We start from the raw sequence: 12,630 nt of genomic DNA on the forward strand, positions 1-12,630 counted from the left end.
ATTCATGCTACATGCCCTGCCCACCTCATCCTCCTTGATATGGAGGAAATTTAACAATAAAATTATTGACTTGGATGATTGAAATTTAATGTTAAATGAGGGGAAAATTTTAAATTAAGGAAGAGTAAATGGTGGTTCTAGTATATTAAATTTTGTTGCCAAGTTCTGAAGTCCTAGTATAACATCACTCCTGTTTTATGTGCATTGGTAGTCTGTGATCTCTTCGGTAGTCCCATAGACTTTTTTCTTTATTTCTTGCCAGCTCCGCACTCTCTTCTTGGTATGTACTAGTTCATGGTCAAACTGTCGTATCCATGGTTATCCCATACATCTCTTTCCTTTAAATTTTAATTCTAGTATCCTCTGTATTTTTGTTCTATCCATTCTTCTTATGTGTCCAAACCATTGTAATAATTACAGTTCTAACTTCATTAACAAATGTTGAATTCCAGCTTCTTCAAAAATTTCAATTCAGTTACCTGTTAATTAGGATTATGAATTTCTTTCAAATCTTTATTTCAGAATTGTATTTTACAGCAGTTTAGCATGATGGTCCTTTGAACTAAGGCTTTTTATGCATATGTCACCATCACTTTATTTTGTACTGTGTATTCATGGATACGGTTAAAACTCTCATATGAAACAGTGTTGTCAGATCCTTAGAACCAGTATTGTACTATGAAAATGTAACCTTTCATAAGCTTGCTTCAGCCTGCTTACATCAGTGTAATTGTTCCACTTCTTGCCTGTTGTGGTTCCAAGACTGAAAATGGTGGATCTCTTGATCAAACATTGTTATGATCTTCGTTACAAAGCTTATACACTCCGTTTTTTGCAGCTAATGAAGTGGGTGAATCCTCTTATATTGCATGAAATTTGTGCTTCCAGTGTGAAAAGCAACCACTGAGTAGTAATCTCTGCACTCTGTGAATCATTTGGTACAAGTAACTGTAGTTTCACCAGAATATTTAGTTGTATCATGAGTAATGACGAAGTACGAATTAGTTTGTAAGTCTTCAGAACTCTGTAGCCCTGAGAATGGTGACACTGGCAGGGACAGTGGTACAGATATGCTCTTTCTCACGGCTGTGGGCTTTGTCATACATTTTGGTGTGTCACCCTCCAAAAACCTAATGCTTGTGACACATTTAGGACATCAGTACAAAGCATTTGTCTTCTGCTGGCCCAGTGACCAGTGCAAGGCATACAAATTCTATTTGATCAAAATTAGTAGATATAACACAATGTAATGCTGTGTATAATGACTATTATGAGATAAATAATTTCTGCAAGTGCAGACATAAAATGCATACAGATTGTTTGTGGTTAAAACTCTTGGAAAGTACATGTGGTCTTAGGTTTTTGTGGTGCTCCATATTCATTGTAGATTATTTTTCACTGCATCACCATTGTCAAATGGTAAAAAGTACCCTCTTTTCAGATGAGTTTTTATAATTTCTACCACTTGAGGATGCAAGATGGAGGCAGCGAGTTCCTCCTAAATGTTGGTAACTTTCTACCCATTCACATGGTGTCACATTGTAGCAGACAGTAACCCTCATGATTTCAGATGTTTGGTAATAATTTGCTAATGCAAACATGTTAATACTTTCCAAATGCGTGTCACTACCAGCGTTACTATAAATTTGACAGTAATCCTTAAAAGTGGGAATATTTGCAGTGTACATCTTTTACTGGCCTAGAAGGGGTCTCGTTTATATCTGACAATGGAGAGTGTGTCGTTGTATTTTCTCTCCGCTACTCTTTCCCTTTTCTCCCCTGCCCTGCCCTTTGACTTAACCTCTGTTAGTGCCTAATCTTTACTCCCATTCACTCTGTCCTTAGAAAACGGCCCTTTAAAGGGCAAATGATTTTTACCTGTTGTTCTTACTCCTAGAAGCTGGGATAGGGTAGTCGGTATGGCAATTATCTACGAGTATGTACTGGATAGCCAGGGGGTTTCAGAGTTCGAGTCCCAGTATGGTCAAGAATTTTCTCATCTCCAAGTTGTCCAGACCAGCTCTATGGTCCACCCAGCCTCCTATCCAATGGATACTGGGGGCTCTTTACCAGGGGGTAAAGCGGCCGGGACGTGAAACTGTCCACTAAACTCCAGCTAGTGCTGAGGTCAAGAAAATGTGGATCTATACATCCACTCCCCCATACGCCTTCATGGCATAGTGCTTAATTATTTAAGTACAGGGACAGTTTTACCAACTTTACCTGTGGTTACTCCTCTTAGTTTGCCAGGCCCCCACCCCAGTTTCATGTCTTTGTATATCTGTACCATTTTTTCCACATGTGGCTTATTCTTCTGTCCTGAAGATGGAGGCAGCAGGCTCTTCAGAAATATTGCTAATGGTGTACCAGACTACATACTCTCACTTCCCAGAAGACACAGTTCTTCCTTATGTTTCTAGTAAATGAACAAAGGAAAAGGATTTTTAATAATACTTGTATGTTTTTGAAATTTATTTTTTGAAAGTTCAATAACAAGTCTACCCCCCCCCCCCACCAAGGATTCATTTTCGTATTACCCTTCCATAACCTTCTCAGTCCCTGAGCTTAAAATACGGATATATGTTTTTACTATGTTTTGAAGAAACTTTTGTTAGTGCTCCATTTGGTGGCCATATGGCAGCATCAAGTAGAATTGTGAGAAAAGTCTTTATACTGCCATGCGATGGTTTTCAGTAGTGCAACTGTCCATCTCAATTCCAAATGATGACAAAGTGTGTATTTGTTACAATGAAATTACAAATCACAGGATGTCTCACAGGATGTCTTTCCAACACAGTAACCTAAGCTGTTTACTGCCATAGCTTGTGTACTTTGTACTTTTATGAATTAGGCCATAATTAATATCATTTATTTTGTCATATATAGTGTATTCCCACAGGCTCTGTTTTATGATTACTGTGCCATGTTTAAGATTTTCTTTTTATATCCAGTGCATGGAATTTACTTCCAACAGTTTAGAATAATGTTTTCCTTTTCTTAGCGTTATTTGAGTTGTCAGTATTTCCTTTAAGGGTGATAAGACACATTCCTGAAATAAAATTAATCATGACAAGTTGGATTTGAGGGTTTCACAGTGGTGATTATGAAGATCTGATTGAATGTGAAGTTGTGTAGTCTGGTAGAAGTTTGCTAACTTTTCAAGGGAACACATTGTCTTCGTCATTAGAACTGAAAATTAAGCTGAGCAGGCAACAACCAGAGTGTTGTTTGCTCTTTCACCCTCAAGAAAGAGGCAGTATGTTGCTTTGAAAGATCAGCGAACATGTACCAGGCTACATAGCATCACATCGCAGCTTACAGTACATTGTAAACATTACAAGATTTCATGTGCCAATGTAAATAATTTTCTCATATTATTTCTTTGTGCACTAACAGCAAGCAAGGAGACACAGACACACTTCTTCAGTTCCTTAATGGAATTGGGCATGGAGCAAAACTCGAAATTTTCTTGTTCAAAGTGGTCTTTCTGGATATCATGAATTAGGTCCATTTCATGCTCTTGCCTGACTTTTATAAATACTTATAAAGAAATGTTTATAGATTTGTAACAAATAAAAGAAATGCACTCATATTCCATAATTAAATAGTATCTTACCAAAGTCAGTACTTATCTAAGCCAGTGAAGCAATAAGCTTATTCTTGCAGTTGCTTGTTTTGGTGTCAGTGTTGAAAGAGCTGTCATTATAAGAAATGCTTGCTTGAGCGAACAGAATTACTGAAACCAAGCTGACTGCTATAATGCAGCTTCTGTTACTGATCATAAGTCTCATACAGAAGCTGAATGATGCAGTTTATAGGTTAGCACTCCATATGGTGGAGGTCCTGGATTCAAATCTTCATCCAGGGAACAGCTGTCCTAATTGAGGTTTTCATAGTAACTTTTTAAGCAGACTATGGTTACTTATATACCTTTCCCTATTAGTGACATCCTGCAATTTGACATAAACTGTTACATTAATAATGAATTGGTAAATAAATGAACAAGAAAAATTGTTACTTATGCTTGCATTCTGTTTTGTCCTTTATCATCAAAGTTTAACTGTTGTATTATGATCTGACATAATGGGTTTTGAACTGCTAAGTCCATTTAAAAAGGTAAGTACTCTAATTTATATATTCTTTAGGTGGGATGACCCTGGTGTTCAACACCCAAGATAAAATGGTTTTCTTTTAAAATTAGCCTACACTCCTGGCTTACTGTTATAAAGTTGGAACTTGAAGAACTGCTGATAATAGTTGCACCTGTATGAATTTTAAGTGAATGTTAGGATTAAGGTCTAATGAGAAGTGTTGCACAGGCAACATTAATAAGTATCTGTGTGTTGGAAGTTCATCGTGAGCCATCAAAGATAAGGTAGCATGGCATGTTCCAGTTCAGAATAAATTTTGAAGTGGCAAATTCCGTTACCCTTGAATTACCAGTGGGGACTCTTTTATACCTCAGCTACATTCTGATAAATTTTAGCAATGTTTTTCGTGTTAGGATGCTGATATTTTTATATACTTCAAAACCCTGAAAAGGAAAGCGATTTTCTGTCAGTTTACAATTCTCACAAAATAATGTAAAGAAATTGAGGACCAAACTGGATGCAGTGTGGTAAATGGTCAAAAAGAAAGTGACATGATCGTGAGAACAGCAGAAAGTATAGTTGATTGCAAGGGTAGATCCAAGCAACACTTGCTGGCAAGATCAGGCAAGCAAAAATTGGTGTTCCTAGTGTAGAGAATTAAGAAATTTTAAGTTCCACATTGTGGTTTGTTGTACAACCATCAAAAATGTTGTATGAATGAGACGATTTTACTTATAAGCCATATAAGCTAAATATACAACTGTACTTCATTCAGTAATACAGATTACTATTTTCCTATTGTAATTTGAGGGTTAAACATTTGGCATAACTCCTGGACAGGCTAATATTTTTTACTAATTACCGTATTTATCTGGGGAAATGTGACCTAATGCTTCATTTAAGCATTTCAAATGTTAACATCTTATTGGTGTGGGGTTCTTCCATGTTCTGGATAGTTAACACAAAATGAGATGTAATTATTGTGGGTTCTCATCTGGGAGCAATGCCCGACTTGTATAGAAGGCGGAGTATATGGTCATCATTAGCTTCTCAAGGTTTTCTCAAGGACTCTGCTCCGCGAATTCGATTACTCAGTAGGTATATTTGTTTTAATATGTTGGTGGAATTTGCCATGCTACTTTTTATTATTGCACCTTGATCATGACATTTGTTCCACTGCCTTCTTTATTTCACGCCTACTATTGAAACAAACGAAGTGATCAGTTGCAAAAGGCAGCGGCGCCGACCAATGCAGACATCACGTGACCTGTCCGACGGCTCCGTGCTGTGGAAGCGTTCATTTCATCTCGTTAAGGGGGTGGGATTCGATTCGACAGGTCTCGGTAGTGGATGCAAGGAGTTTCGTCGTTTATAGGTCTGTTGTTGTGTGTTGTGGTGGGAATAGGTATTCAAGTTCATTTTTTTTGTGCGGTCGTTTCACTTTAAATGTTTTGATCGCGCGAGTGCAGTTCTCGCAGTTAACTTTTGTGTGTCAAGACCATGCAACTACTGTAACAATTCGTGTAGTAAGTTGGCTTCTTTTGTGATCATTTTAGTTAAGAATGAAATAAATGCACTGAAAGGGCCGTCTTATAAGTTGTGAACGATCTTTGCTTGACAGTCGGTTATTTTGAACCTGTATCTTGTATTGTTCTTTCGCAGGAAAATTTGAAACCTGCGTGCGATAGCCTACTTCTTGGTATGTAGGCTTGCCGTATTCAGTAAATTAATCAACAGCATGCCATTTCACGGCGGTTTAGCTTGTTCCTTGTAGTAACAACCCAGAAAAATATAGCTGTATGGCGAGTTTACCTTACAAGTGCATTATTTTCAAATGTGTTTAGGTTTAGCATTGTTAAGTCTGTCGAATATCTTGTGTTTCTTAGGCCTATACATAGAAGTACGTACTGTAGTTGCGGAGCTGTCACAGTATAGGCCTGCTAAGCGTAATTTGATTTATGTCAGTGAATTGAATATGTTGTCACATCACCACATTCTCTGTGTGTACGTTTTTAAATCGGCGTTTCTTCACGTACGCTCTCATGACAGGATTTCATTCCACCCCTTTGCCACAGTTACTTGTATGTTGTAATGGATTTCAGTTAAACATTTTGTTGGCCGAGGTACTGTATTCATATTTTTATTGCTTCCAGAAATCCACATTTTGCAATACAGCCTCCAGATATAGAACAAGTCAAATTATTTGTATAAAAGTCAACAGTACTATAATATTTAACTACACAAATTGTGTACATGTCCAACATACCATATAAAACTATATTAAAAATTTAAGACAACATAAATTCCCCAACAGAGTAACCAATTCAATCCATTTCACAGTGAATGAGATTTTAATCTGTTGTGGCACAGTGCATGTAAGACTTTACGTAGATTAATTTTCTGGGGATGGAATTATGCTGCTTGCAATGGTGGGGAATGAAAATATGGCACCTGTTGTACAGTTCAGATAAATTGCCTTGAGAGTTTAATAATTATATGCCATTTACTATTTTCCTGTTTAGAATTCTGACCGTTGGATAATTATCCAGGGAATTACAGTTTTACATGAAGAAATGTGAAAATTAAAACTCCAGTACTGTCCCAGCATTTGAGTGAAGGAATTGAGGAAGACCATCAGTAATCTCAGAATGGCATTTGTCACAACAGAGAATCGAACTTCAGCCTAAAGAAACAAATTCTTAGGGAGCTTTGTTTTTCTTTTCCTGAAGAATACAATTTTGAACAGTTAACGTGGTAAGACAACAGTACCTCACATATCATCAACTAATGCACTGGAGAACTGTTGGGAGCTTGGACATGCTGTATGTATTATATCTAGTCAAAATTTGGTGCAGGATATAATACATGGATCATGGTAAAGGGAATGTAAAGTCTCATATTATTAATGTATATTCGCACTGACCAGTCTTGTATCATCTGGTGCCAGAGCATGTGATATTGATTATGGATTCAGCAATTTCAAAGAAGCGAAACCATTTATAATGCTGTTTATATAATACATTGTATAAATTAATTGATTATAATCTGATATTTGTTTATATATTTAAGCTATAGTCTCAATCAGCTATTACTCAAGTTGATGAGTCCTACATGACTTGACATTATGTCAGTGAATTATTTATAATTGTTGTTCCTTTTATGAATTTTGTTGGAAGGTGACTAGTTCTGTGTTTAGAAGTAATGTTCTATATCTAATGGCTTTGGTAGCCAGTAAGGATCTATAGAATTGAGATAAAGATACAGATACAGACACAGACATAAATCTCTTTATGCATTATAAAATTCTTTTATGATAATCTGGCAACCAGACTTGAGATAGAGGAGTGTAGAGCATTGTAAATGTGGGTTTGGTATGTAAGACTAGCATGAAACCCCTCAGAATTCCAATTGGAAATTGCTGCAGTTATCAACATCACACATGGCCCCACCATACTCATTTGACTGTGGTCCACCCTTGCACATTACAGCCCTTGAGGGATACTCTGAAATTATTATTTCAGAAAATATACTCATTGTGAACTTTAAAAGTTCTCAGCAAACAGCCAGATTTGTACTAAAGTACAGGACTTGATAGAACAGCAGTATACATTAAATGGTGCTGCTGTCTAGAGGTACCCTTTCAATGTGGCCATCTTTTGCTCCTGGTCATGACCACTTGCTTACATACATGATGACAGAACAGTAAGTGTTGATGTTCTGTATGTTCATATGGGTATGTTAGCTTGGCTAGACCATTTGTTTAACAGAAAATTAGAACCAAACCACAGAAAGAAATTTTATATTAGGTGGCTGTGTCTTCTAAGTCAAATTGATTGAAAATTGGGGGGCCAACCTTTTCAATTACCATTTTTTTTTTTGGTATGTTGATTTCTATTTTTTGTAATGCTTTGTGCCCACCTGACAAGTGTGAAAGATGTGGCTGGATTCCATTTGCTCCCAAAGATAGGGCATGCGTTGGTGTTTCCAACAATAATGGATGTAATGGGATATTTCTTGAATTGTGAACAGTCTAGGCAGTTTAGGAACCTCATGGACCATAGCGTTACTCATAGAGCAGTCATTCTGCTGCAAAGCAACAGTCATTTGGTTTTCACTTCAGGAACCAGTGGTTACTGGGATGTGGCCAGACTTAACATGTGCAACATCATTGAGGCTTGCTGTACGGATGGTAGAAGAGGTTTTGCATCTGGATGCATGCACTGTTCAGGAAGAGAGCCTAATTTTACATGTCCTCCAGTTTGATATGCTGCAGGGATGTAATACATTGTTATGTGATACTAGTCAGTACAACTGTTTCTTTATTTATGGTTCATTTAATGATGCTGTCAATACTGGAAGCTATATAGTATTAAATGTTAGGATTATTCGTGAGTAATTAATTGGATTCGATATGCAAAGAAATAGCCGTGGCACAATTGAAGGGACTGTATCAGCGTTTATCTTGAGGAGGTGACAAAAACCATGAAAACTATTGCTGAGATTAATTAGTGTACCATCTGAGATTCAATCTGGGCACTTCCGAAATGCCAGGTCAACTTGCGTGATGACGCATTGTTAGAGGAAAAATTATGTTGTGGTTCCAGATGGTTAACAAGACAGGAAAGGGGTTCTCCAGTTTGGAGTATGTACAGAGATAACTGTCTTGGAGTACACGTATTTTCCTTACATATAACTTACATTTGTAATCAATCCCTTGCCCAGGGAACGTTTCCAGACAGATTGAAATTTGCGGTGGTTAAGCCAATTTTCAAAAGTGGCAATAAATATGAACCAGCCAACTATAGGCATATTTCATTGTTGTCAGCATTTTCTGAGATGTTGAAAGGGTTATATATAATAAATTGTATGAACATATAGACAGTAATCATATATTGGACAATAATCAATATGCAACTCTTTTATAGACCGTCAAAACACAACAAATAGAAAAAATCAGGGCTTCACTATGTGTTTCTGCCACTAACGGCCATCATCAGGCAAACACATATCAACAAACATACACTATTGAACTGCTGTACAATAGATTGGATACAGTGTTAAAATAAAAATACAATAAAATACAATAAAAAAGGGAAAAAATAATAATCATTATCATTTTAGACCTAATTCATATACAGAAAAAGCACCCTTAAAATCGGTAGAGGAAATACTAAAAGCAATGAATAATAAACAGTTTGTTGGAGGAATATTTTGTGACTTACACAAAGCCTTTGATTGTGTCAGTCATGATATACTTATCAGAAAATTAGAGTTTTATGGAATAACTGGCAAGTTTGGTGCCTTAATTAAATCTTACTTGAATGGAAGATATCAAAGAGTAACCCTTGGCTCTAACAGTTCTATTTAATAGCTCGTCTAGTTGGGCAGAAGTAAAATTTGGTGTACCCCAAGGTTCAATTCTTGGCCCACTCATTTTCCTCTTGTATATAAATGACATAACTAAGGTTTCAATTAATGGAACAAACATATTCTTATATGCAGACGATACAAGTGTAATAGTGACTAATCCGGAATACGCCGACTACAAATCAACCATGACCAGAATATTTTGCAGTATTAATACATGGTTCAGAACCAATCTGTTAAAATTAAATATTCATAAAACCCACACTCTCCAGTTCACTTAAATGAACTATGAGGATCATAATATGCATAATAATATTGATCAAAATTTACCGACTAACTTAGAGTGTATCAAATTTTTAGGCCTAAATATTGATAACAGGCTGTGTTGGAAGAATCATATTGATTGCCTTGTTACTAAATTGAGTTCGTCTTGCTTTATCATGAGAACACTTAAGCCTGTGATATCATTTAGTAGCTTAAGAATGATTAGTTTGCTTATATACATTCTGTGATGACATATGGAATTATCTTCTGGGGCAGTTATTCATACATGACAAAACTTTTTATGATCCACAAGAAAGTTATAAGGATTATGATGGGATTAAAGAAAAGAGATTCATGTAGAGACTCTTTTAAAGAAATGAAAATTCTACCTTTGTGTTCTCAATACATATATTCCTTGATGCAACATACTATAAATAACATACATCTGTTTACAAGAAATATGGAGGTACATAATATTGGTACCAGACAGAATGTTAACCTATTTCCACCGAGTACTTCAGTTACTAAAGTTCAGAAGGGTGCATATTACAAGGGTGGTTTAAAAAAGATTTTGTTAAAATTTTTAGAACCATTTTGGTTCATGTCCTTTATATTGCGCACTCTCTTTGAAGAAAGTTGAGAGTCTACTATCTTGTGGTTCCTCTGTTTGATGAATAGCACTCTTTAGTGTCTCCTGTTGTTCGGACCACACTGCGTTGTTATTGTGATGATATTGTGTGGATGTTTTGATATTGACCAAAAACATTGTAATAGTAGTTTCTGCCCATATTGATATATCCATCTGAAGATGGCCTATGAGACCGAAACATGTCAAGGATGAGAGATTAAAAAGGAAATAAAAAAACATTTTATCAGTTGAAGTTTATGGAGTTGATTAACCTTTTGTAATATTGCCAGTATGACGGACCAGGATGAACCAAATCAAATTCAGTCTATCTGTTTTAAGAAGTAATTAGTTTTAAATAAATTTTGATTGCATATGCACACATGTCAGTGATGCAAGTGGAATGGCTCATGACATGGTTGCTATCCCCATATTATTTACATAAAGAAAATGTGTTTTTGTTACCACTATGTCAGTAGAGATATGCCTCCATAACATTGCAGTCATTCAAAAAGTAGGGTTCGCATTACAGATTTTCATGATATGGACACGTTTCCAAGAACACATTCCTTCTGTAATGCAGAGGCATACTGTATTGGTTACCTTGATGAGTGAATAGTCATCATTCATGATGATGTTAATGGTGATAGTGGTCTTAGAAGTACAGCATCAATTTTGAATGATTGACCATGTAGCTAGGGCATCTCTTATGATTTCAGGCTGAACACTATTCACCAAGTGACCTCTGACCTCTAGCATTAGGAGGTCTACTTTGCACCTTAGTAATATGCAACAAGAAGACTGAAGCACTTGCACATAGGATGGACACCTCCCTCCTGGTGTTCATACTGGCCATAGCTAATCATGCTCAAGGTAATCTCTTTGAATACAACAAGTGCAGTTGTGTTTTCTACTGTTCTAGGGGAAGAACGTTGTTGGTAATCAGATATGCAAAATGGAGGCTAGTAATTGTTGAAGATTGCTGTTTTTTGGATGTATGGCCCTATAATCTGGCAGGTATTTCCACTGTTTTGGAGGAACGTGCTGTCTCCCCTGTTAGTGCTTTGCCTACCTACCCTTGTAAAGTGGCCCTTTGAAAGGTTACTATTATCTTAACTCTGTTTCTCCTGACTTTTTTCTCTCTCCTAGTGTTTCACTTGGTGTTATTTCTACCAGTTGTTTTGCTCCAGGGGAAGGTCCATTAAAGGGCCAATTTCTGTGCAGTGAGTCCTAACAACAGGGAAATATCAAGTTTAAATGAGACTTTANTAGGGGAAGGTCCATTAAAGGGCCAATTTCTGTGCAGTTTGTCCTAAACACATATGAGTGAGTCCTAACAACAGGGAAATATCAAGTTTAAATGAGACTTTAGTTGTTATAACTTAGCAGTGTGGTTGATCTTAACATCTCTAGATGTTGTACAAAATTCCCTCGTTGCTAGAAGTGATGCAGTTAGATTGTCAGAATTCGTAAAACCAACTCCTCAAAGTCAAGATTATTTTCCCTGCTTGGGAAATTAATCAGCAGCACACACTTTTTTTCAATCACGCATGACAACTAGGAGACTGTGATTTTTAACCCTTAGTGGGTAGGGGGCGGTGTAATTGTACGTTACCTACAATTATATATGGTTTATGAAGCACGACATTGTATTACTGTCAGCGAAGTATGTCACAGTATTGGCTGCAATGATGTAGATCAGTTTTAGGGTTACTTTGAATGTGAATTTGTGTGATGGATGGAGGGGTTTATGTCTGATGTACAGGATCACAGTTGTCGGACAACACACGAGTGTGTGCATACATGTACAAGACAGTGGAGCATCTGTCGATCCACAATGCAGACGATGATGAGAGCTCGGAGGACTATGGGGCTGCTGATGTACAGGTAATTATCATATGGCAGTACTGTAGCATGGGAAGGGTCTACACCCGTATTGTTACAGTATGACAGAAAAGTTGTGTGTTCTGTGGCATGTTATAAATAAACTGACTTTTGTCGACATTCATCTGTTACAAGCAAATACTTTGAATGGGTGAGATGGAAGGCTGGAATGTATGATAGGTGGCATATCCCTTTCAAACCTTGAAAACGCAGTTGTTTGGGATATGTCATGGAAGAGAAAGGGGGAGGAGGAGGAGGAGGAGGAGGAAGAGAGGGAAAGTAACAGGAAGGAAGGAAGGGAGAATGAGGGAGAGTAGAAGGATGATGAGCTCTTCACATGCACCAGCTGATTGGTTCAGGAGCAATTTGCTAATAAAGTTTCGTTTGTGTGTGTGTGTG

At 36.9% G+C, this 12,630-nt stretch overlaps 1 protein-coding gene across 3 annotated transcripts in view; it reads left to right on the forward strand.

Moving 5' to 3' along the window:
* Nucleotides 1-5,347: 5,347 nt before the first annotated feature.
* The window catches only part of LOC111864762 (bone morphogenetic protein receptor type-2), a 45,213-nt gene continuing 37,930 nt past the window's right edge, over nt 5,348-12,630 (forward strand). The window contains exons 1-4 of one of the 3 annotated variants that reach the window (XM_033751572.1): nt 5,348-5,617; nt 6,614-6,845; nt 11,067-11,220; nt 12,113-12,234. In XM_033751572.1, the coding sequence (XP_033607463.1) occupies nt 11,169-11,220; nt 12,113-12,234 (174 nt within the window). In that variant the 5' untranslated portion in view covers nt 5,348-5,617; nt 6,614-6,845; nt 11,067-11,168. The remainder of the gene's footprint in view (nt 5,618-6,613; nt 6,846-11,066; nt 11,221-12,112; nt 12,235-12,630) is intronic. The other 2 variants (XM_023852265.2, XM_023852266.2) reach the window with 2 other exon arrangements.

This window comes from Cryptotermes secundus, unplaced genomic scaffold, assembly GCF_002891405.2.
Source record: "Cryptotermes secundus unplaced genomic scaffold, Csec_1.0 scaffold1024, whole genome shotgun sequence".
Classification (NCBI taxonomy): Eukaryota; Metazoa; Arthropoda; class Insecta; order Blattodea; family Kalotermitidae; genus Cryptotermes; species Cryptotermes secundus.